Here is a 27,531-nt window from a genome sequence, read left to right on the forward strand (position 1 = left end):
CCACACTCTCCGCTACTTTGGACAGTTGATCCCAAGTATATAAACCCATCCACCTTCCCCAACGCAACTTCTTGCAACTGCAGCAGACCACCACCCTCCATCTCATTTACGCACATGTACTCCATCTTACTCCTACTATCATTCCCCTTCTCACCAGTGCGTACCTCCACCTCTCGAGGCTCGCCTCAGCCTGCTCCCTACTCTCTCTCCAGATCATGATGTCATCCGCGAACATCATAGTCCATGGAGACTCCAGTCTGATCTCGTCCGGCAACCTGTCCATCACCATTGCAAACAGGAAAGGGCTCAGAGTCGATCCTTGGTGGAATCCTACTTTTACCTTAAACCGGTCCGTCATTCTCACCGCTGTCACACTGCCCTCATACATATCCAGCACAATCCTCACATACTTCTCCACCACTCCCGACTTCCTCATACAATGCCACAACTCCTCTCTTGGCACCCTATCAAAAGCTTTCTCTAAATCCACAAACACACAATGTAACTCCTTCTGGCCTTCCCTGTACTTCTCAATCAACATTCTCAAAGCAAACATTGCATCAGTGGTGCTCTTTCCTGGCGTAAACCCATATTGCTGCTCACAAATCGTCACCTCTCCTCTCAACCGAGCTTCCACTACTCTTTCCCACACCTTCATGGTGTGGCTTAACAACTTTATCCCTCTGTAATTTCCACAGCTCTGCACATCACCCTTGTTCTTGAAAATCGGAACCAGTACACTTAATCTCCACTCCTCCGGCATTCTCTCACTTTCCAAGATTTTATTAAACAATCTGGCAAACAACACCACTGCCATCTCTCCGAAGCACTTCCTTGCCTCCACTGGTATATCATTTGGGCCAACCGCCTTTCCACTTTTCATCCTCTTCATAGCAGTCCTCACTTCATCCTTACTGATCCACCCCACTTCCTGATTCACTCTCTCCACCTCTTCCAACCTTCTCTCTCTCATTTTCTTCATTCATCAGCTCCTCAAAGTACTCCATCCACCTTCTCAACACACTCTCCTCGCTCGTCAGCACATTCCCATTTGCGTCCTTCATCACCCTAACCTGCAGCACATCCTTCCCAGCTCGGTCCCTCTGTCTGGCCAATCGGTATAAATCCTTTTCCCCTTCCTTTGTATCCAACTTCTCATACAGTTCGTCATATGCCTTTTTCTTAGCCTTTGCCACCTCTCTCTTTGCCTTTCGCCGCCATTCCTTGTACTCCTGCCTACTTTCTTCATCTCTCTGACTGTCCCACTTCTTTTTCGCCAACCCCTTCTTCCTTATACTTTCCTGTAATACCTCGTTCCACCACCAAGTCTCCTTATCTTCCTTCCTCTGTCCAGATGTCACACCAAGTACCTTCCTAGCTATCTCCCTCACTACTTCTGCTGTAGTTGCCCAATCATCCCACCCGTCTTTACCACCATCCAACACCTGTCTCGCCTCCTCCCTAAATTCCACGCAACAGTCTTCCTCCTTCAGCTTCCACCATCTGGTCCTTGGTTCAGCCCTCACTCTCTTCCTCAACCTCACCTCCAAAATCATCCTACAGAACACCAATCGATGTTGTCGAGCTACACTCTCCCCTGCCACAACCTTACAGTCACTAATCTCTTTCAGGTTGCATCTCCTACTTAAGATGTAATCCACCTGTGTGCACTTTCCTCCACTCTTGTATGTCACCCTGTGTTCCTCCTTCTTCTTGAAATACATAATTACCACTGCCATTTCCATTCTTTTTGCAAACTCTTCCACCATTTGCCCTTCCACATTTCTCTTGTTGAGACCGTACCTACCCATCACCTTCTCATCCTCTTTATTCCCTTCCCCAACATGCCCATTGAAATCTGCTCCAATCACCACTCTTTCATCCTTGGATACACTCTCCACCACTTCATCTAACTCACTCCAGAAATCTTTATACTCCATCTCACACCCCATATGTGGGGCATATGCACTGATGACATTCATCATCACCCCTTCAATTTTCAACTTCACACTCATCACTCGGTCAGACACTCTCCTTACCTCCAATACCCTCTTGACATAATCCTCCTTCAGGATTACCCCGACACCAGTTCTCCTCCCATCCACACCATGGTAGAACAGTTTGAAACCACCTCCAATGCTGCTAGCCTTGCTCCCCATCCACTTGGTCTCTTGTACACACAGTATGTCCACCTTTCTTCTCTCCATCATATCAGCCAACTCTCGCCCTTTGCCAGTCATCGTCCCAACATTCAGAGTTCCAACTCTCACCTCCACACTTCTACCCTTCCCCCTCTCCCACTGCCTCTGGACTCACCTTCCCCGTCTCCTTCTCCTCCTTCGCCCAGCAGTAGGACAATTTCCACCGGTACCCTGCTGACCACCGGTACCGGTGGCAGTCATTGGTAACCCGGGCCTCGACCGATCCGGTATGGAAATATATAGTTATATATATATGTATATATATATATATATATGAAAATATATATATATATATATATATATATATATATATATATATATATATATAAAAAAAAAAAAATATATATATATATATATATATGTATATATATATATATATATATATATACATATATATATATATATATATATATATATATATATATATATATATATATATATATATATATAAGTTATGTTGTTAAACGACAGTCAGTGAAGCAGCAGGTTCAATGCTGAAGTATTTGAAAAAAAGAAAAGCTGAATCAGTAAGAGAAAAGGAAGTCAAAGCAAGGAGAAAGGAAAGCTCATGAAAAGCTAAACAAAATACAAAATACTCATCAAAAGCAGATGAAAAGCCAAAGAATATAACTCAAAAATGGTTCGTAATTAAAATTGTTCATGAAAGTACCCATTAATTTATCTGACATTATATTTTCATACATTTTGTATTAGTGATAACATATTTCCATCATCTTGCTTTCAGAATAAAAAAAACGCATAGTCTATATTTGACAAACTTATTAAACTCACCAAGCTGGATGCAAACGAAATGAGTTGAAATATTTGCTAGTTGGAGTGTTTGACCGTCCTGTTAGCCATAAAAGCGACTCATTTGACATAACACATCCTCTTATGTGGATTATTTACACATTTGTAACCTTTCAGCATCATCACTGAATATTCTTTGCCAATGCTCATCCATCATTTAAACCTCTATGCTATATATTGAGTGAGCCTGGTGCATACCTGGATTAGAAACTCTTTGCCATGTCACTGTCATATCTCCAGTGTCTGGATTGGTCTTGACAACCAAATCATCTGGTTGTATGAGATCTGTTAAAATGTGAGGAACAATAATCATTTTGGTTTGAGAAAAAAGTTGTTTCAATTTTCAATAAGGAACGAAATTAATTTTTTCAATAACACTTAAAATTGTGAAATTTTAAAAATTGAGAACTATCTATGTGCAGAACAGAAAACATTACATTGGGAGAGGAGCAAGTTTTATTGCCATTGTAAGTCCTCAGACCGGGTAGAAGTGAACAAGGTATTATATCTCAAAGAGAAGCGTATGTTATAATTATCAGCATACCATAATTTTTTTGAAAATTCGAGTTTGACCAGGGTACCAATGATTACTAGCCAACTTGGTGAAAGGCAACCTCAGATTTTTAACATCCGCCAGCTGATGGTAGCAGATGAGTCCCCAATTTAACATTCTCCCAATGGATGGCACACTAATCAATGCAATCCCTGCCTGTGAACCACCAAGTCGACAGCTTATAATCAATCTACACGAGACTAAACAGCTCAAAAGAAAGTGTACTACCTCTGCACCACCTTATCAGAAACAATACGGTTTTGTGATATCTGGGCAGAACCAAAGTAGGGCAGCCCGATGTACAAGTCATGTCTAGTTCAGAAGAACAAATCCAACATGAAGAGTTAAAGCCAAAACTGATCAGAAAAGGAAGTTCTCTTTTTCTTTATAATGTATATTATTTTATGTAAAGTTTTAGATGTAGATTTATATGTTTCTGACCTGTATTTACAATGGTTGTGGCAGGTGGACCTTCTTCATCTCCTTTGAATGCCAGAACACTTATGAGATACTCCACTCCAGGAGTCAGTCGGTCCAGTAATGAGAAACCTTGCTCAGGTCCAACTACTCTCTCCTCTGTCTCTCCACTTTGTCCAGGTATGGGCACTCCTTGGACCCTGTATCCAGTTACACCTTCAGAAAAGTTAAGGAGAGTACAAGGAGAGAGGAGTGTCATCATCACTTGTTACGTGTAAAACATTAATACAGGTATTTAAAGGGGAAGTTATTGTGACACTAAACACAAGGCAGAGATACACTATATGGCAAGAATGATATTACAAGGAGCACATGAGCTGTATAGAAGAGAGTTTGGGGAGGAATGTTACCAATCATTTTCCTCTCTTTCACATAGTGGGACAAGGAGAAGGAGGAGGCGGTTGTCGAGTGTGAAAAGGTGAAGGGGGGAAATGGTTTGGCAGAATGAGAAAAGGAGCAAAAGTTCAAGCAGGTGGGATATTAAGACAATGCAAACAAAGAGCTTGAGTCGAAGATCAAGGAAAGGGAGGATTGAAAAAAACAGAAGAAAATAGGAAGGAGGGGAAAAAAAAACATGAATGGGGGAGGGGGGAAACATGACAGGTAAGCATGCTTCTAGTCTGCCGAATTGATTCAAACGATGACCTCACAGCAACAGCGTAAGCCACATCCTGCTCACGTTTTTTTTTTTTTTTTTTAAGGGTGTACCAATGAACTTGACTGTTTTACTCGTACGTCTCAAATAATTAGAAAAATTCAAAAATACATGCACTCCTTTGTTTATTACTATTGTATCTTCATTTTAAATGCAAAAACGAACTTTTCAAAATTTTCATTACAGTAACCCTTTAAAAGAGAAGAATGGAATGAGTAGAAAAGAATGAAAACTATCAAAGTGGGACAGGATACTTTGCTTTGTGAGTTTTTGCATTGTATGGATTATTTTTCCTCTTGCAATAAGTTAGATTTAAACAACATCAACAAAAATTCCAGTTGTCACTATATCCACAAAAATATAGAATATCAAAATGGGGATCAAATGAGGGAAACAAACATAAGTCTGAGAGAGGAAATTAAAAATAAAAAAAATCTGTGATTAAGCCTCACCTCCAGGAACAACAACTTTCTGCCATGTCACCATCAAAGCTCCCATTTCAGGAAATACCTCAACGTTTAAATCTTCAGGCTGTCGAAGTCCTGCATGCATGATGGGTTCAAAGTTACAGTGCATTGTGTTTTCTTCAACATTTTAACATTCTTTTGTACATTTTATTAATTGGTCTTCTCCATGTTCTCATAACAGAGATTTGTTGAAAATTTGATGACAAAAGCTCAAATGGTAAAAAATAGTTTTGGCCTGGAAAGACACACTGAAGCAGAGTGGTTAATAGATAAAAGAAAATGGAAATGATTTTTTCAAAAACACATGGCCATCCTGCACAGTCTAGCAACAGGCCTATTTTGACTCACTGAGCTTTGACTTTTCACATTTTGACCTAATTATTAATTAGTCTTCTCCATATTCTCATAATAAAGGTTTGTTGAAAATCTGATGTCATAAGCTCAAAAAGTTAACACGCGCACGCGCACGCACGCACACACACTCGTCTACCGCCACGAGGACGGGCTAATTAGGACAGAAAAGAAAAAAATGAATTGAGTCGGAAAAAAAATTGTGACCTCTGTCGAGAAATGGAAACAACACCATCGGAATTCTATATTGCAGTTTTGCTCAAAAGCTTACACTTCGTCGTGCATATAATCCTTACTATAATTCACTGCCCGGTGTGTGTTTGTTTGTCGAGCTACTCCTCCTCTAGTTTTTAATCCAGACTTGCTACATTGGATCAGCATGACCCCAATTAATGTATAGGAGTGTTTTTAATCTTTGCCAGCGGTCTTGGGAGGGGTGATGGAGGGGGACGCCAATTCTCTATGTAAATGTGTATCGTGTAGCGCCACCTCCAGGTGGGAAAGGGTATTACAAGTCCCCACCCTTTCCAGTATTGTATTCCTGCCCCCACATTTTCCAGTGCAGTGAGGTTTTTTAAAATTATAAGCAGTAGGTATGTTTTTGCTTCATGCACGTAACCCAGGATATTTTTATTTTTATTTTCGGGAGCAATTGGGGCAGCTGACAGTTACTGATACACTGCCCAGTTAAAGGTACAGCATGTGTCAGAAGAACGTGTTGCATGCTTGGAACAAGATCACCCATCCATCGGGCAGGTACTCTGCTGGTAAAAAAAATAAATGATTGCAACTAATGGGCAACGTTAAATAGGAAAAAATGAAATGAAATACTGTAATATGAAGGAAATAATGCATTCAAATTCCTTGAGAGGATTAAAGAACATACATAAAATTTGAATTTCTTGTTTTCTTTGGGATCATCTTACCTGTTTTAACAGTTGTAACAGAAGGGATGCTTTCTTTTCCATCTTCCACAGTTGACACACGAATTGTATACTCCACATTAGGATCGAGTTTGTCCAGAGACACAGACGTTTGATATGGACCTACAACTCTGTCCTCTGTCTCTCCATTCTGGCCGGGTAGAGGAACACCTCGTATGCGATAGCCTGTTATCTCTGCAGATGAAAAAAAATCATTTGGAGATAAAGGTTTGTTGAAAATCTGATGTCAAAAGCTCATTATTCATGCAATGGCTTAAACAGCAGCATACGAATGATTGAAGGAACAACTCAAATACAAGTCGTAAAGCATGACCTGATTTCAATATCATGATTCACCTGAAACCATTTCAGCTCAATATTTCATTCATTCTCTTCAAAGAAGAATGATCAATAAATGTGAGTGGTATTCAAAGATTCAATGAATGAAATACTCTCAATACTCTGCCAGAGAGTTCTACAAATGTGACATGATGGCCTAATTTTTGGAGTATTGCGTTGGCATAATTTACGCACATGACGCCAGTGTCATGTCACATCTCAGGTTAATGTGCTGCTTATGTTAAATTTATTATTCCTGACTGCAAACATCCTAACTGGGAATCATCAGGGCAGAGACCATGTGTTCGTGGCAGATGACACTTGTTGCTAATAGGTCGTGCAGTAACTGCTGTGATGGGACTCGGTCTGTGCCCTGCTGCCTTGTCAAGTTAGGGGGTTCAATTTGTATTTAGTAACGAGCTGAGTATGATCACAAATAAACGATTTGCAGTACGTCATCCAGATGAGCTCAAAACAAGGGCAAAACCTGGATCAACAGCTCTGCTTTCATTTATTTGTGACCACAGACATAAATCTCATTCTGCAAAGACCTGAGTGCCACATGTATGCCATGCTAGTTTGAAGGTGATGTGTCGGCATAATTTATGTGCATGAAGTCAGTGTAATGTCACATCTCGGGCCAGTGTGCTTTCTATCTTTAATGATATCAGTGCAGAGGAGCAGTATATGCATATATATATATATATATATATATATATATATATATATATATATATATATATATATGTATGAATGTATATATTTATTGCATATAATCTACACAAGGTGTCAATAAGTGGTATAAAAAAACATCTAAAACATATAAAATACATTTACATAGCGAACAGAACATAGAACAGTCATGCAAACAGAGTTTTTGAAAAAACAAAGAACGAGAACATGTCAACATGTCAACATGGAACATCAATGCATGCGTAACATGATAACAAGCAAGATAAATAATTTGTATATTACTGCAGGTGACACGCTTGGATTAAGTTTTCACAGTTTGCAAACATCAATATTTTACCTGTGGATCAGTTGAGAAATCATCGCGTAGTACATGCAAAATGTGCGTGTATTGAGTTTGGTTCCGCGATTTGGCACCAAAAATGGGACGATTTTCACACGTTTTAAATTTTTTTGGGGATCCATGGCAGCCTCACGTAATAATGGATTTCGTGTTATAACCTATCGCGCTGTACTGGAGCTGCAGTGTGTGTGTGTGTGTGTGTGTGTGTGTGTGTGTGTGTGTGTGTGTGCATATATATATATATATATATATATATATATATATATATATATATATATATATATATATATATATATATATATATATATATATATATATTGACACCTCCCATGCTCCTCCAGCCGAAAGTGCTGCATAAAGCAACCAAGGAGGCCTACGCAAGATAAGCACTTTGCTGTATCAAACCCTTCCCAGAGTTCCTTCACAGCGATAAAGACACTCACAAAGAGTACACACATGAGAATCCCAATGCTACACACCCTCTCATTGTGATGCTCATATGTGTACTGTTTGTGAATGTCTGTGGTTGTGGAGGAACTCTGGGAAGGGTTTGATTCAGCAAAGCGCTTACCTTGTGTTGGACACATTGTTTTTCACGTCACCAATCACAACCATGAAGCATCACCATTGTTTAAGCAGTCGGTGGTTCAACAAATGCAATTATTGAAGTTTTCGATTCTGGACAGACACTGACCGTGATGATACCATCATGACTGAAAACCCAGAAGGGCGTCGAGCAGTGCAAAGATGTCAAGGTCAAATGCTGTTTCCAAGCAGTTGAAAAGCAAACCCACCAACAACTTTTGCCATTATTGGGGCTCGTACATCAGCATCAGGGCTCATCCATCAGCATAATGCAACTCCTAAAGCTGTACAATCTGCTCACAGATAATGCAACTCCCGAAGCTGCGAGATATGCTCACAGATCATGCAGCTTCGGCCGATATGGGACGTGAACTGCGCTTTGCTGGTTCACTGAGCTAGGAGGATTAACACAGTATTAAGCCGATGAGGTTGCACAGTCACAGATAAACGATTATGTAATGTGTCATGCTGCTGAGCTCAAACAAGGGCAAAATATATATACGTATACACATACGGACATTCATATATATACACATTTCTACAAACGTATCTAAATACAGTAATCCCCCGTTTCTCGCGGGGGTTACGTTCCAAACCTCCCCGCGCTAAGTGAAAATCCGCGATGAATGGACGCCTCCCCCAAAAAATCGACTCGTCTGGTCTGGTCGGTTTGGGAGTGATCGGGTTTGAGGTGCCTGAGATCGACTCGTCTGGTCTGGTCGGTTTGGCAGTGATTGGGTTTGGGGTGCCGGAGATCGACTTGTCTGGTCTGGTCGGTTTGGCAGTGATTGGGTTTGAGGTGCCAGTGATTGGGTTTGAGTTGCCGGAGATCGACTCGTCTCGTCTGGTTGGTTTTGAGGTGCTGGGTACGAGCAGTGCTCGTCCAACGGCGGCAAACCTTTTTCCTTCCCGAAGCATATATCGAGCACCTTCACCTTCTCCTGGAGTGTCAGGACCTTCCTCTGGCGCTTCGGTTCCTTGCCAGAAGCCTTAGAAGGTGCAGGGCGTTTGGGCGGCATCGTGGGGCTTTGAGAAAAAACGGTGAAAATATTCGAAGTTCACAAGCGAAAATTTGTCCCGTGGGTTGTGTGACTGGTCGAGCACCACGCGTTATAATTTATTGCTTAAATAATTTATATTTTATATATTATTACCGCGATGTACCGGGCGAATCCGCAGAAAAAAATAGTTATGTTCCAAGGGAAAACCCGCGATGAACCGAGGGAGCGATAGGTGAACCGCGATAAAGCGGGGGTTGACTGTATACATATATACATACATGTGTGTATATATATATATATATATATATATATATATATATATATATATATATATATATATATATATATATATATATATATATATATATATATATATGAGCTTGGTGTTGGCGCAGTGGTTAGGGCAGCGGCTTGGGATCTAAAAGGTCCCGAGTTCAAGCCCTGTTGGGCCACTGAATTAATACACCAGGGGGTTGACTCAGCCTGTAATCCTTCCGAGGTCAGCGAAATGAGTACCAGTGTACTGGGCCGGTGTATACCCCGGTTAAAATAGGTGTACTATATCCCTGTGTCGTAAGAGGCGACCAGGGTTGCGTCAGGAAGGGCATCCGGCGTAAAACATGTGCCTAATCACTATGCGGATCATACGGATGATCCGCTGTGGCGACCCCTAAAGGGAGCAGCCGAAAGAAGAAGAAGAAGATATATATATATATATATATATATATATATATATATATATATATATATATATATATATATATGTACATATGAAGATATACATGCATACATATGTATGTATATATATATATATATATATATATATATATATATATATATATATATATATATATATGTACATATGAAGATATACATGCATACATATGTATGTATATATATATATATATATATATATATATATATATATATATATATATATATATACATACATACATACATACATACATATGTGTATATACTGTTGCAGGCCGGGGGTCGGTGGCGAGAACAACTACTAGGTGGGTGAGGTTGCGTCGTCTCCCACCAAACTCCCACGACAGAATTGTAGGCCCTCACTTGGATAACTCCGCGAGCCGGCGGGTCGTTTAACTGACCGTGGAATGCCAATATCTCGACCGTGTGGGGTAGGGTTATTTTGTCTCGATCCAATGTACCTAAGTAACCATGCAGTCTCGGCTACCGGGGATCCACGCACTCGGAACGCCTGGCCGAACCGGATTCACTCTCCCAGCAGCGGTAAAATTACACCTACCGACTATCACTCTGCCACCCACCTTTCCGGCTCGGATGCAGTTGAGCGGGCCTGCCCAGGACGTCCCGGCTACAATTGTCCGATTACCTGGGATAAAACCCGCCAAAACTCAGATCCGACCCATGCTGGACCAATGTAAGAAAGGACGGAAATTAACTGGGGACATTTCTAAAATTGTTTTATTTACAAATAAAGAAAAGACACAGGGAAGACTTAACGCAGATATGCAAGTAATATTTACAATAATCAAACTGTTTCTACTTATAAGACGGGCCCACACGCAGACACACACACAAAATAAAATAAACCCAGAGTTCTTTTTTGGACCCTCGCAGCCGAGGAGAGAGACGAGCTGAGGGTCAGAGTCTAGCTGGGTACCTGATCGTAGGAGGAAGGGGGTGCTCCGTGGTGTGGCACCTGACAATGGCCGTTGGTTTGGTCCTCAGTCGCATGTGTGGGACTCGTGGTTTGTGGCGGAGCTCGGGTGGTGAAATGCGGGGTCCATGGAAGGGGGTCAGGATTGCTCTTTCCTTTCCTTGTAGAGGGCCAGCAGGGAAATGTTCGCTACCTTCACGACCTTCTGCTCAACCCTCCGCTTCAAAAGAACTGCACGCTCAACAACAACCCTCAGAGCCCTATCCAAAACCTTGTCAGAAACCCGTGGAGAACTTCGTCCAAGACCCTTCTTCCTCACGCGACTCTCAACCACCACAACCCTGTAAAAAACCTCAGAACAACCTTCATAACAACTCCATGCCTCTGAGAGTGCTCAGGAATTTATGGACCTCTCTCAACGGGGTGGTACTCGCTCGAACAGACGTTACTCCCCGCTCTGATGGGTTCGCCCTTTCTGGGCGGGGGTTCGGCCCCTGCCGGGATATCCCACTCACTCTTCCACGCGGATTCATACTTGTCGAGCAACAGTATCAATGTTGCAAAGGTCGTCATGAAAGAGTTACAACGTTTGTGGAAGCCGAGAAACTGGAACCGCGAGATCCCGCCTCGGCACGTCAGGGTGCGAGAAGGCAGCCGGTTGGCGGTGGATCGTGATGAGGGATGGGATGGTTGTTAGATGGCTTGTTCGATGCAATAACCAAACTCAAAGAAATCGCAACGCACGCCTTTGATTCTCCCACTAGACAAAAGGAAGGGGATCTGACGACACACATACTTAACGACGTAACTGACTTTTGGGACATCTGTATGTTGAATGCATATGGTTTCCAGATCCGTAACACTACCCCCCCCCCTTTTATAGACTTGACCCGAGCCGCAAATTTTTGTGTGGCATGCAGGTGTAGGTTTTCCCCGAATACGTTTTACCTTAGGATCCCTGAATGCAACATTTGGAATACATGTCCCAAAAATAAATAACCTAGTGCGTTGCGTAACTAAACTAACAGACTCACTCGGACAACTTAACTACATTGCCGGCACTAAACAAACAACAGGTGGGTTAAAATTATGTACAGTCCTAATATTTACACTACCCATGGCTCAGGACCTGTGACTTGAGGAGAGAAAACATAGCAAGTTAACATTTGTGGGTGAGTACGCAGACGTCTTTAGGGCCTTGAAAGGTCCCTTGATTGTCGTTGAATTCTTCTTCTTCTTTTTTTTATTTTCTTTTTTTGTCGGCTGCTGGAGGCAACTCACCCTAACACGGCAGGCCATATGCCATTTCATGGGCCATTTGAACTGGCCTTTATGCAACAAGATCTCCGGGCTGCTCAGTGCAGTCCCCGGTCCATTTGAACTGGCCTTCATGCAACAACAAGGAAATATCCGGGTTGCTCAAATGCAGTCCCTGGTAATGCGGCTGCCTGCAGGGCAGTCCTTGCAAAACACTTTCAGAGATGGTCCTGGAGCACATGGTGAGAGTGAATGACAATGCAAACAAAGGCATGGGCAGGTATGGAGGCAAGGCAAAGGCAGGCAAAGCATGGCATGGCAAATGCAGACCAAGCAAGATGCAGTACAAGAGGAGGTCAGCACACGAAGCTGGCCGGCCTTGGTCTGGTCTCGTGAAGTTGTGGAGGGAGAGCGGTGGTGCCGGCTGGTCTGAAAATGGGCTCAGACCTACCCTACGGTCTCCCTCCAACCTATCGCCAATGCCTGTCCTTGTCCATACCCACCCCCATTGGCTTGCAACAACAAAAAAAATGAACAACGAAATTTGGACTTTTTTATAATTACGTGTGTCCCTAGCCCCTTTACTGTCTTTGTTCGGCTATCCTGTCCTGACTGTCTATCCCCCATCCCTAAGATCCTTTTTGAGGGAATTGAGGAAGAGACTAGTGAATCCGTTTCGAAGCCCAAAGCAGCCTCAGAATAACTCCCTCAGATTTCAGCAATTTCCCAAGGTGAGTCCAGCGCCTACGAACAGTGAAGGGATGGATGGTGTGAAGGGGTACACACTTCCTATCTATCCTAGCATTTATGAAACGTTAATCTATCCCCGGGGCTTTTCAACACGCCTGTCTCTTTAAACTATTGGTTCTAGCAACCATGATTCCCATCGCCTGTGTTGGTGTTGGTTATTAATTTTGGCCTGGCCCACAAATTTTCACTCGTGCTCTTGCACAATTTCGTGGCTGGGCAGCGTCGCTCCATTGGCAGGGATACCCATCTGACAAACACAAACTTCGGCACCCCTGTGTCGCTGAGGCTGTCTCCGAGCCAACCTACTCCTTATGAACGTGGGGGATGCCCTTCCTGGCATCTTCCCCGTCGATGCCCATGTGGCATTTTCGGGCTCCGGGTCCCATTTCCGTGGGCTGCCCATGCCCATTACACTAACTCGGTCCTTTGGACCTATGGCCTACTCTGGCCGACTACTTTGGTGCCCAAGGGGTGCCCTCTACTCAGTACGCATATTTCCACAGCCACGCTCCCAGCCGGTGAACAGACTCCTGCACCCTTCAACAGGTTTCGTTCCTTCGTTCACACCAACAAGAAACCGACATCTGTTTTGGTTAATGTAACTTACCCCCTAACTAACAAGACACTAACCCCGGGTTCCCTTGGGTGGGATTCACTCCTCTCTCCAATCATTCATTCGCACCATGCATTCAACATTCACTCCACTCACACTCGACCCACTGACCCACGTTCACTCATCATGTTTCTTTCTTCTCTTTTTTTTTTAACAACACACTCAAACAACTATGCCCCCCTAACTAATTCGTGCTCCCCGTCATCCCTTACTGAAATGCACGTTCCCTTTAACTCTACATAGCTAATCTACATCCCCACTACTCGTACCCTGTCTGTCCATGTCTCCCATCCATTCTAAATTCTAAACTAAAATTTCTCCAACTGATTTTACCAGGCCCCATGGAGGACTACTCATGCCCCCATGAGGCCGGTCTATCTAACGCTAAACCCCTCCCCGAACTAATGCTCCTTTGCCCAGGACGAGGATATTCGCTACATCCTGGCCGGGGATCGGGTCCTCGTGCAAAGGCTCGGTCGGCCTTGCATCAACAGGGCGGCGGTTTGCAACTCGCTCGTCCCCTTTGTTCGAGCGATAATTGGAAGCTTAACGTCGCCCCGTCGATCGCATTACACGTCCGCTTCCAAGCCATCCACCATATGAGCCGTGTATTTCTCACCTGGCCTTCGTGCTGCGCGATCCCTGCTGACATCACTCGCACATGGGCCAGCAGCATCTTCAGGACACGTTCCGCGCGTCCCGCAAATTCCACTCGCTGTGCGCAGCACACGGAGCCTCGCACACGTGCTCACACGGGGCCACGTGCTTTCCAAATTCACACCGTTGCCGCCATTTTAGCCATCCACGTGGTAGTTCCGTACCAATCACGGGACGTTTCAACGCCGCCTCCCGATCACGGAGTTGTGCGCGCTTGGGCCGTTCGCAAAACACGGAACGGACCTCGCACGCGACGTCCCACGAAGCTGGCGTGGTTTCCAAAATAGTTCCGTCCGTTACACGACCCACATCTCCTGTCTGGGTCGGTCCATGTCCCATCTCCTCACATGCACTTACACATTCCATGTCATTTGCACCACTCACACGTTGTAACACACACTCTGGGGCATTCACATCGGCGGCTTGTGTTAGCCCAAAAGATCCCGGGGTTTCTATACCCCCCAAGCTCGGCATGTACCCTTTCGCATCATGCAACGGCTCCACCTCATATGGTCTTACTGGACTCACCTCATCACAGTCTGCCTCAGGGGAGCATACCATCTCCCCTCACTCCTGTGGGAGGTTAATCTGACTCTCACATTGGGTCTCAACACATTCCCCAAGCTCAACCACAATGTCCCCCACCAGCTCTACTTGTGTGTGCTCATCTTTAATTTTATGTAATTCGTCTTTCTCTTCTAATTCTTGCGTTTCTGTTATTATTTCTAAATCCTGTGTCTCTCTTATTGTCTCCGTCATCCCCTGTTCAAGTTTACGGGGTTCTCCCTAAGTTATTACGGCATCGCTCTTCCCCTCGACCTCGCTCGTTGTCATCGCGGTCTGAACAACCTCCACACTCCCTTTGAGCTGGTCGTTTCTTTTAATTTGACGTTACAGCTCCGCAGCTCCACCATTATTTCTTCCTGACCCACCTTCATTTGTGTTTGTAAGTGTATTCCCAGGCTTTGCATATTTTCATTCATTTCGTTTTTCATGTTTCCCATTTCACCTCATATTCGGTTTTCCCCCCATGTCCATGCGTTCAATCGTTCGTTTCATCATTTCCATAATCTGGTCCATGCCCGATGGCTCTGGAGGAGCCGATCCACCGCAATCAGGCGCAGATCCGACAGGGATCGTTCGGTCCAACATGGAGGAAATTTGATGCAGGGGAAGCTCGGCATTGTCGCCATTGCCCCCAATGCTACCTCTGGATTTGGCTGCAGGTAAAGATCTCCCTCACAAATGTTGGCCTGAGCCACAGATTCTCCTATGATTAATTCAGAACCCACCTGTACCAGTCCGTGTTGGTCCAACATAGTCCGTGCTGAGAATTAAATAAAATTTAAATCCTGCTCTTAATTTGGAGGGAAAGGGGGGTTGTCAAGCACACCCCTGGTACGAATCCATTAAATTTTTTTGTGGAGGCATGGGGTTTCAATCCCACTCCTGACACCAAACTGTTGCGGGCTGGGGGTCGGTGTCGAGAACGAGCACTAGGTGGAGGAGATTGCGTCGTCTCCCACCAAACTCCCCGGAATTGTAGGCCATCGCTCGGATAACTCAGCGAGCCGGCGGGTCATTTAACCAACCATGGAACACCAATATCTCGACCGCGTGGCATAGGGTTATTTTGTCAAGATCCAATGTACCTAAGTTACCACGCGGTCTCGGCTACCAGGGATCCACGCCCTCGGAACGCCTGGCCGAACCGGAATCACTCTAACAGCAGTGGTAAAATTACACCGGCAGACTACCACTCTGCTCAACTACCATGTCGAGACTACCACTCTGCTCGACGACCATTACACCGACAGACTACCATGTATGTATGTGTATATATATATATATATATATATATATATATATATATATATATATATATATATATATATATATATATATATATATATATATATATATATATATATTTGCATCCGATGACAATCAATACATTGCATCCGATGACAATGATACACAGACTTGAATCAATGTTAAACATCACCACTCACAGCTTACCTGGATTTGTGACTTTCTCCCATGTCACTGTCAATATCCCAGTGTCTTGGTTTGTGTTTACATCAAGGCCTCCAGGCTGCTTGTGGTGTCCTGCACAAACATGACTAAGAATTATACTGCTAACTTTTAGTTAGTGTGCTGATACAAGATAAGTGGGATTCAGCAGTTCATGGCATCAGGCGAGCTGGCATATATTTCATAAATTTTTCAGAAATAAATCACCATTTCCTCACCTGTACTGATTATAGCCGTTGCTGGTGGACTTGCCTTGTCTCCCTTGATAGTCACAACACTTATGAAATAATCCACACCAGGTGTCAATCTCTCTAGCATGGAGAAAGTTTGCTGAGGTCCCACAAGCCTTTCCTCCGTCTCTCCATCTTGATCAGGTAGAGGAACTCCTTGAACTCGATATCCTGTCACACCTGTGGATGAGACAAAAACTACATAATATATTTTGACGTGAACGTGTTGATGGATATGCCTCTGCCTGCCTTTGATGTCAACCCACAATTATATTTGATATCACTTAAAGGTCACATGAAAGAGAGCATAAGAGAGAGAGAGAAAAAAGGAAGAAGAGAGACAACATCAGATACTTCGAACTCAAGTTATGGTCTGAAAAATGATTTTAAAAAGGTAGATGACTTTTGACCTTTGACCTGTTGAACCCAAAAATCTAATCAATATTTGTACAGTATTACATTCTATATTTGTGCCATCCCAACATGATCATAAAAAACCCGATAACAGATACATGGACAGATAGATGGATGGTCAGACAGACAATCTAAAAATATAGAGGCTCACCTGGCTGGTTGCCAAAAAGTGGAGTGACAGATGGATCATGGTAAAAAATAAGAGCTGGATTCGGAATACACATTTTCCGTCAGGTAGCATTGACATGATGGTCACAGTGGTGCTTGCTGTCTGTGAGCCTTAGTTTTTGAGCTGTTGCCCACTGTACATCAGTCAAGCAGCATAGTGCAACTACCGAAGCTGCACAATCTGCTCACAGATCGTGCAACTCCTGAAACTGCGAGATGTGCTCACAGTTTGTCAATGCGAGTTTTTGAGCTTTTGCCCATGTACTGGCTATATATGTATTTTCCAAAACAACATAATTAATTATTTTCAACATAGTTAAATTAAATAAGTTTAATTCTAATGATGACCTCACAGCAGACACAGACATACATGTGAATAGTGAATTCCGGGTGACGTAATGTAGAAAGCTGAAGTTAGGCCCCGTAGGAACCTCCCTTGCTCTTGTGTCCAATTGAAGATCGTGTGGAACATGTGCTCAGAAGTATGATTGGGTTACTTCCTGTTATGTCAAAATTAACTCTATTTGATAAGATGCAACTCCCAGATGTCTATAATTCATATTTTTTGAGATATTGCCCACTTTCTATATTAATGAGAAATGGTGGCCATATTGTGTTTCGGATTAGTTTATTTGACTCAAATGTTCCGATAGGTAGGTCGTCGATCATATATTTGAAGTTTCACATTGAATGGTTAAGCGGTTTCAGAGGAGATGAATTTTAAAGGTTTTCTTATGATCCACTATGGCTGCCATACTATGTTTCTGATGACATCATTGTTAACAAACTATATTTTCCTTTGGTTTAGTTGATCACAAATTCGAAGTTTCACATTGATAAGTGAATCAGTTTGAGAGAATAAGATTGTAAAAGGTATTTTTATGATCCAATATGGCTGCCATACAACATTTCTGATGACATCATTGTTAACAAACTATATTTCCCTTTGGTTTGGTTGATCACAAATTTGAAGTTTCACATTGATCAGTTAAGCAGTTTGAGAGAAGAAGATTGTGAAAAGTTTTCCTGTAATCCAAAAATGGTTGCCAAACTTGATTGAAATTGAAGTTATTTGGGACCTTTTTCTGTACGATGAACTAGTTACAGGTGGAGGGGAGGATGCCTTGAACAAACTTGAGTTCTATCACACTGAACATAATCTCAGCGAAGTTTGAGTACAATCCTATCAGCAGCTTCAGGGAAGAAGATGCAAGTGTTTACACAGGGATGGATGGACTGATGGATGGACACGCGTTCTCCCATAAGCTGAACGACGTTCCACGTGAGCTGAACATAATAGCTCCTGCCTTAGGCTGTTTTGGCACTAAAAAAAAAACTGTTATGTGGAAGGGGAGGGGGTCCATAGCTAGATTGCAGCAAGTGTAATATGTACCATACATTTCTAGTAGGCTAGATTACCATGTAACAGGGATCTGTTCGGCTAAGTTGCATGTGTTGCGGGCCGGGGACCGATGGGGAGAAACGACCATGAGGTGGGGGAGTTACGTCGTCTTCCACTGGACTCCCGGAATTGTAGGCCGTCACTCACGGATAATTCCGTGAGGCGGCGGGTCGCTTAACCGACCATGGATGCCAATAACTCAACCGCGTGGCGTAGGGCCTTTTTGTCTCGAACCAATTTACCAAATTAACCATGCGGTTTCGACTACCGGGGAACAACGCCCTCGATATGCCTTGCCCGATCCGGATCACTCTACCAACTAGAAACTCTACCAACCACCTTTCCGGACCGGATGCAGCCGAGCGGAACTACCAAGGACGTACCGGCAAGAATGAACAGAATATCGGGAATAAAGACCCGGCTTAAACTCAGATCCAAACCATGCTGGACCAATGAAGGAAAAGACGAAAACAAACTGGGAACATTTCTACAATGATTTATTTACACTAAAGCGAGGAAATGTATGTGGAACATGAACAGGTTTATTGGGAACGTTATGCAGGGGAAGATAAGAGAAAGATGTAGTGTGACAATTTTACAGCAACTTACAAAGGAGACACAGAGCAGACTTGTCGCGAGAATAAAACAGGCAAGATTTACAATGATCAAATAAAAACACGTGCAATTCTACTTAAAGACGGCGCCACACACTCCGATGCACACTCAGATGAAAATAAATCCAGATGTATGGCAAAGGGACCCCCGCAGCCAGAGAGGGAGGTGAGCTGAGGTCGCAGTTCTTTTGGGTACCTGAACGTTGGAGGGAGGGGATGCTCCGTGGTACGGCACCTGCCAGTGGTCGTGCGGCTCGGTCCACGGCCGCACGCGTGGAGACCGTGTCTGCGAAGGAGCCCAGGTTGAGTAGAGTGGAGTCCGAGGCGGGGATCAGGGCTGCAGACAGGACACTACGAGAGACCCGGTCAAGGTCGGGTCGAGGTCTTCCCAGCTCTCTCACACTCGAAACGAACGACCCCCAAAGAGTGCAACAACTCCACGACCTTCCTCCTTTTGTTCGCTACCAGCCGACGAACTGTGTCACTCCAACGCTCAACTCAAGACGACTTACTTTCCAGCTTACTCTCAAGACGACTCACTTTCCAGCTCACTTTCAAGACGACTCACTTTCCAGCTCCCCCTCTTTGCCCCCCTCTCATCCACAAAGCTGCCTCCTTCCCCTGCCCTCCCTCCTCCATCTCATCACTCCACCTCCTCCAATCCTCAACTGCCTTTTAAGCCCTCTCTTATTACTCCCCACTGTTCCTCAACCCAGCACCACTGAGCCATTTTCTCTTCTTCATCCGGCCTTCTCCACGAGCTATTCTGCAATCCCCCACACTCAATCAACAACTCTCCTTACCTTCCAACCCTCCTCCCTCATCCTACCCTCAGGAGAGCCAGTACACAACATCTTTCTAATCTCAAGTCTGAACTCTCAAACCTGTCTCGCTCCTCCAAATCCTGGTGGCATGAAGTTAAATCTGTTTCTGGTGTATGCTCCCCCTCTATCCCCTCCCTTACATCAAATGGTCACACAGCTGACAATGCAAATGAAAAGGATGAATGCCTAAACTCGGTGTTTGCATCAAAATCTTGTGGCTGAAACCCATCGTTTTCTGCACCCATCTTACCCAGTCACACCCACTGTCCATGGACTCTGTGTCCTTTTCTCCTGACAAAGTGGACAGCTTGCTGTCAAACCTTGACTCAGCTTCTACAACCGGTCCAGACGGCATCAGCCCACGTGTCCTAAAAACCTGCTCCTCTGCCCTCTTTGTGTTCTATTCACCCTCTCATTTGCTCAAGGTCATCTGCCATCTGCTTGAAAATCAACAAACATTCCCTCTCTGCATTAAAAAGGTGCAAAAACAGATCCAACAACGACAGACCAATCAACCTTCTCCCAATCATAAACAAGGTTATGGAATCCATAATTTCTTCAGACATTAAATCCTTCTTCTTCTCCAAGGGCTCGATTTCCGATCATCAATTTGGATTCAGACCAGGTCACTCTACCCTGGATATGCTGCTTCTGCTCTCCCAACAATGGATGGAGGTCCTCAATGCCAGATATGAAATCAGAGCCATCTCCCTCGACATATCTTGTGCCTTCGATATGGTCTGGCACCCTGCCCTGCTCACCAAACTCTCTTCCTATGACATCCAAGGCCATCTTCACTCATGGCTCGCAGACTTCTTCTCCTGTCACAGCCAACGTGTGGCCCTAAATGGAGTTTACTCATCCCCTCTTCCTCTTAGGCTGGAGTTCCACAAGGCAGGGTTCTGGGCCCTGTTCTTTTTCTGGTTTTCATCAATGATCTTTCCGACTCTCTGGAAAATCCTCTTTATCTCTTTACTTATGACTCCACCTTATGCCATACCATCAGTCATCCCTCAGATCGGCAAGCAGCAGCTTCTTCACTCCCTGCAGATCTGGATAACATCACAAACTGGTCCAACACGTGGAACATGTCTTTCAATCTGGACAAATCTCACACTCTCACAATGTCTCTCTGAAAGGACCATCTGGAACTCCCCCCCCCCCCCCCAAAATCTACTTTTTTAACAATCCTCTTGAAGAAGTCCTTTCTGGTAAAACTACCAAAATCATGAATCACAGCTCACCTTCACTCTTTCATTCCTCTTTTTCCCACCTTTGGAATAAACTCCCACACTCTCTTCAATCCCACTCTTCCCTCCAGGTCTTCAAAACAGCTGTTCACCACCACCTCTTATCTCCCCCCATCCAAAACCTCGATATTTTCTCACCCCGCAAATCCACCCAAACCCTCCTCCTCTTCTTCTTCTTCTTCTTCTTCTTCTTCTTCTTCTTCTTCTTCTTCTTCTTCTTCTTCTTCTTCTTCTTCTTCTTCTTCTTCTTCTTCTTCTTCTTCTTCTTCTTCTTCTTCTTCTTCTTCTTCTTCTTCTTCTTCTTCTTCTTCTTCTTCTTCTTCTTCTTCTTCTTCTTTCGGCTGCTCCCGTTAGGGGTCGCCACAGCGGATCATCCGTATGATCCGCATAGTGATTTGGCACATGTTTTACGCCGGATGCCCTTCCTGACACAACCCTGGTCGCCTCTTACGACACAGGGATATGGTACACCTATTTTAACCGGGGTATACACCGGCCCAGTACACTGGTACTCATTTCGCCGACCTCAGAAGGATAACAGGCTGAGTCAACCTCCTGGTGCATTAATTCAGTGGCCCAACGGGGCTTGAACTCAGGACCTTTTGGATCCCAAGCCGCTGCCCTAACCACTGCGCCAACACACCAGGAGTAATCCACCCAAACCCACCTCCTTCAAATTCCCTGCCTTCCTTCCTGAAAGTTCCCTGTCGTGTAACGCCCTGAAAGTCCCTGTGGTGTCCATCTTGTTTATCCCGTGTCCCCCCCCGCCCCCCATCCCTCTCCCTTCCACAGATCTCCTAATGTCTCTGTTTCCTACTGTCTTGTCCTTTCCTCTCCCACCCCTCTTGTCTTCTGCGCCCCTGTGTTGTGCATTGTGTGTTAGCTCTCATATGAGCCTCGACAATGTATACAAAAAAAATACAACCTTCCTCCTGATACCAATTGAAGCCGCTCTTCTACAGGGGTGATTGGGGGTTCAGGTGTCTGGTGCTTCATTGACTCCAGGCGGGTGTAATTATTAACGGACAAAGTGGAGGCAGCTGGCAGGCAAATACAAGAACAGGGCATGCAACTGAGGGGAGAAAGACTGCAGGGGGAAATTAATAAAACAAAGACAATTTGGAAGAGAAAATTGGAGCATGAGAACAAATGTGGTGGGGGGAGGGGTGGGGTGGGGAAATGAACAGAAACAGTGATTTTTGGGGGGGGCACAGGCAAGGACACTCCATGAAAGTGGAATGGCGGGTTAGTTCGGGGGGTAAAGGAAAATGTAATCGGGACTTTGTGAATGGCAAAAGCCTGGAAATATATCATGGCCAGTGTGTATGCCACTTTGCTCTGGTGGGAAAAGACCATCAACGTGATGAGCTAGACAGAGGGTTTAGAGGGGGAGAGGTTAGGCCCCGTGGTGTGTGAAACATCCTCCGTGGTTTGCAGTACAATGTTCATGGGTATACGCTTAGGCCTGGCAGGGGCTCTTATGGCACATCCGGTTCTGGTGGGATGCGACCCGACACCAGTTCTGGTGGATGTGCAGGCAGGGCTCTGAGCCTCCAATGTGTGAGGTGGCGGGCAAGCCTGCTCAGTGGGACTGAGGCCGGGCCATTAGTGAGCATGTCCAAGTCTTTGCTGGTGGACGAGGCTGTGCCCATTGAGGTGTTCGAGACGGACGCTGCGGAGGTCGACTTGGTTCACGGAGTCATTGACTCGCCGCGCATGGGGTGTGTGCTAGCGGCAGTGGTGAAGCAGGTAAGGAGAAAGAGGTTTAGCGGGAGGGCACTTGGAAAGAGGCAGGCCAATGTGGACTTGTCTCAGTTTGAACCCCAATTGGAATTGAAATTTTTTTGTTTTTGTGATAAAATAGGAGTTGTTAGGCATGAGCATCTGGTGACTCATGGCAATGGGGAAAGGTTTGAAGAGTGGAAGGTTCAAGGGAGGGGCAGAAAGGCCCTGTATTAATGGGGTTATTGCATGCAGCCATATTTAGAAACATGGGGTCGGGAATTTCAAACTTAAGTTTATTTTAGGGCAGCCTTGGAGGGACCTGGTCCCTGGGCTGCATGATTTAGACCAGGTGGGTTAATGGGGCCAGCCTCGTGCAAGATTGGGTTTCACCGGGAAGCTGGGGAGTTGCACTGGCAGCATTGGGATGCGATGTTCGACCACGCGTAGTGTGGCGCGACCCGGGCCCCATGGAGAGTGGTGATGTGGGGTGTTCCCTGCCCATGATAGCACCATCCATGAAAGTGAGTGTCTTGGGTTGGTGAGGTCGTCAGACCCTGGAGGAGGTTGAGACCTTCAGGGAAAAAGGTGGTTCCTCCTGGGCCCCCGTCACCATGCGGACCACGAGGGGGAGGTGTTGTGGGCCACGCCTTGGTGACGGCACCACTGAGGGCCAGTAAGCACCTGAGGAGGTGACCACCCAGGCATGCAACCTAGAAGCCTCTTCCTCAGGCTCTGGTACAACTAGTATGTGGGGTACCTGCCATGCTGGGCTGGTCTATGGATGCGGGTCAATCCAAAAGGACTGGATATGAGTACCACCCACTGGACAACCACCGGAGTGTCTGTGAAACGTTATGGAATTAAATTGTAATGATGGGGAAGGCTTGGAGAGGCACACATAAATCGTAACCCTCGCCAAAGGAGAGGCTATTGCATTTGGGTCAGTTTGTTTGTCTGTTTGTCTGCACAGAACTTTTCTGTTTTTCTCCACAACTGCTTGTCGGATTGAGACAAATTTTTCACCATTGATGCGACTACTCATGTCGCATGTTGTAATGATAATTATGACGTCGTAGGTCACGTGGTGTGGCAGCTATGTTGGAAAAACGGAAAAAAACTTTGGACCTCTGTATCTCTGAAACCGCACCAAGGAAAAAATCGAAACTTGGCACATAGCAAGTACTCTTCATGGGGAATAGTGTGATTTTTTTTCATGATGTCATATGTGACTTCGTTATGACGTCATAATTGCATATGTACAGCAGAATACCACATCCAATCAGTATGAAAAATTTTGAGGGTCATCTCGGGATGAAATGGTCCACAGAATAAATTTTGATGATGTCATCGGTCACGTTATTTGGCAGCCAGATTGTTTTCTTGAAAGAAAACCTTTAAAAATCTTCTCTGAAATGGCTGAACAGATCAAGACGAAAGTTTAAACATATGACCGCCTATCCACGAGGAACAAAACATTCACACATATGATGTCATAGGTCACATGGTTTGGCAGCAATATTGGAATTACCCAAAAACCAATAACAAAAATATCCTTCTCCTAGATGGCTGGACAGATTGAGGGGAAACTTCACAAAAATGTTCCCCAAGCTTTGGGTATGCACAAATAATTGATGTCACATGATCTAGCAGCCATATTGGACTGAGCCAAAATCTTAAAAAAAATTCTTTCTCCAGAACGATTTAATCAATATGAAACTTCACAACTGTGATCTTGTAGTGATGGGGAAAACGTTATAAATTTCAACCTGATCGGATGCATGGTCTGGCAGCCGGAATTATTTAATTTTTTAGATCTAGGTTCTTTTTGATTTTTTTTTTCATTGTTTTTTTTTGAATAAGGCTCACTTGGCTGTGTATGAATGGGTTTTAGGGTAGAGTAGCAGCAGCTGAAATGCGAATCCTATCCAGGTTCCTCCTGACGGCTTAATCTTTGCTTTTTGCTTGTTTGGGTTGCTTCTGATTACTCCAATACAGGACTGTACCTATTTGGTCTTGCATTTGATTTGAAGTGGAAATATTTTAATCCATATTTTAAATTGAATTGAATAATAATAATAAACACCATGGGTCAGGGTGAAGTGTACAATCAAAGTGGCGTTGCATCAAAGTGGGACGTCTTGGTACCCGGTTATCACTGCCAGCAGTTATAAAGTGGAAGTTCCAGTTATGTCACTTATTAATTACGTAACACACCAGTACACAAGCACCACACAGAGGTACACAAACACCACACAAAACAAGTCCTGGCGAAGGTCTGCAATCTCTGATTATTCTTTTTCTTGTTTTACTTATTCTGTGACTCATGGTGGACACGGACACACACACACACACACACACACACACACACACACACACACACACACACACACACACACACACACACACACACACACACACACACACACACCTTGAGGGAAGTGACAATACTTCCTGGAGTACATATATGTGCCAGTGAAGTGGATATTCTGGCAACATAGCCACATTTGGGCAAATCTCGAGCTGCCCCCCTAAAAAAAAGGAATTATCTTGTACATCCATGCTTACTTCAATTAAAAATAAACCCTTATAAAGGTAAAAAAAAATAATTTCCATTCCTCTGCCTCCTGTGCGTGCCACCGTGAAATTCGGTTAATTTGCGTCCCCTTGGAAAACAATAAAGTTGGAGATTAATTTCACTGCACGCAGTTTAGTTAGAAAGCTTTTGGCTGTTCACAGGATGAAATATCCTGGAACCGAGGAACATCGCAGTTGTGAGCCTTTGACGCGACAATACGTTCCAGATGAGCGAAACATAATGCCTCCTGCCTTTGGCTGCATCGGCATTAAATAACCCAACAACGCAATTGCAAATACAAGTACTTTCACACATTGCAACAATAAAATTCAACAATGACTGACCCTAATACCTTGAGACTGCCTTCAGTTCATGACAAAATTAGTTCCAACCAATTAACGGAAATATGGAACAAAACTTAATAAAAAGCGTGTTGAAAACTATGTATATTAGAGCAGAAATGCTTTGACAATGTGGAATGAATAACAATGTGGAAATAGTGCCAAAATATAAAAAATAGAAAAATATAAAATTGGGCAAACTGTCAAAACGGTGCATGAGATAATTTTTGCAAAATGTGATGAAATACTCATTAAAAATGTGAGGGGAAGTTGGGGGGGGGAGGGGACAAAGTGAATCAAGCCAAACACACACACACACACACACACACACACACACACACACACACACACACACACACACACACACACACACACACACACACACACACACACACACACACACACACACACACACACACACACACACACACACACACACACACACACTATGGGAAAAGTAAAAACAGTTCAATCAGCAGGATAAATATGTAGATGGCAGATGAATATTTCAATAATAAACTTAAAAGTGATGTAAGAAACTTGCTGAAGTGCTGAGGGTGTGATTGCAAGAAATTAATGACCTGATTACAGAAAGAGGAACAAAATTTACATGCAGCATGACACATATGCCTTCAGCGAAAAAAAAAGGAAAGACGAAGAGAGAAAAACATGCTTAAGCATTACACATGGAGACTGACTATATGCAGCCAGATGGAAAATCAATTTCATCGCTTACCCCCTGGGATATTGACCTCTTGCCAAGTCACCATGATTGCATTAGTATTCACTACGGCTTCCACTTGGAGGTCTTCGGGCTGAGGAATGCCTGAGAAAAGTGAATGCACATTTAATTTATGCTCCTAAACAATTTACATAATTTCTTTAGGCTCACCAAATTGTTATTACAATCTCATCACATCTCGAGATGAAATGTCCGAATCTACTCAGCGACGTCATTTTTTATAATTTATTGTTATCTTCTTATAGTATGATCATTTATTGTTATAGTACAATTTCTTAAGGCATACATATTTATTTCAAGAGACTTGAAACACCCGCTCCTTATGAGAGTGGCCAAGGGGGTGGGGGTCATGTCCATGTGCATGCGTGCACATGCGGACGGCGGTGTGTTCATATTATTCTCATGCCTCCCCCTATAGCATCGGGGCCCTATAGGCTTATAGCTATGTGGTGGAGAAATTAATAGACAGTTAGGTTGGGGAGAACAGCAATGTCAGGATTCTTATTCTTTTTGCGTATGGCAGCTTAGCTGCCGGGGTAGCTATAATTTCTTGGAAGCGCGACAGTGTCGCTGATGCAGTTCCCCTCCACCAGTACACACTGGTACTCATTTCACCAACCTCGGAAGGATGACCGGCTGAGTCAACAACCCCTGGTATATTAATTCAGCGGTAAACGGGGCTTGAACTCAAGACCCTAGGATCCCAAGCTGCCACCCTAACCACTAAGCCAACACCAGGCTAATGTCAGGATTGACAAAGATCTGGAAAGCCAAAAATGTGACAAAACAAAGGAAGAGAGACTGGTGAATGCTTTGGCATTTCCAGTTGCAATATGTGGATGTGAGTCATGGCCAGTGAAAAAGGAAGAAAGGAATAAGATTGACTGTTTTG

General features: G+C 44.1%; 1 protein-coding gene across 5 annotated transcripts in view; it reads right to left on the reverse strand.

The window, feature by feature from the left end:
• LOC147031599 (uncharacterized) overlaps window positions 1-27,531 on the reverse strand; it is a 595,949-nt gene that overhangs the window by 126,451 nt on the left and 441,967 nt on the right. For all 5 annotated transcript variants that reach the window (XM_085865857.1, XM_085865848.1, XM_085865859.1 and 2 more), the window contains 7 exons: window positions 26,634-26,723; window positions 16,573-16,764; window positions 16,340-16,429; window positions 6,441-6,632; window positions 5,149-5,238; window positions 4,006-4,197; window positions 3,210-3,296 (listed from right to left, as the gene is read on the reverse strand). In XM_085865857.1, the coding sequence (XP_085721983.1) occupies window positions 3,210-3,296; window positions 4,006-4,197; window positions 5,149-5,238; window positions 6,441-6,632; window positions 16,340-16,429; window positions 16,573-16,764; window positions 26,634-26,723 (933 nt within the window). The remainder of the gene's footprint in view (window positions 1-3,209; window positions 3,297-4,005; window positions 4,198-5,148; window positions 5,239-6,440; window positions 6,633-16,339; window positions 16,430-16,572; window positions 16,765-26,633; window positions 26,724-27,531) is intronic.

The sequence above is a fragment of the Eptatretus burgeri genome, chromosome 2 (assembly GCF_056783735.1).
Source record: "Eptatretus burgeri isolate ZD-2024b chromosome 2, Ebu_testis_v1, whole genome shotgun sequence".
Taxonomy (NCBI): domain Eukaryota; kingdom Metazoa; phylum Chordata; class Myxini; order Myxiniformes; family Myxinidae; genus Eptatretus; species Eptatretus burgeri.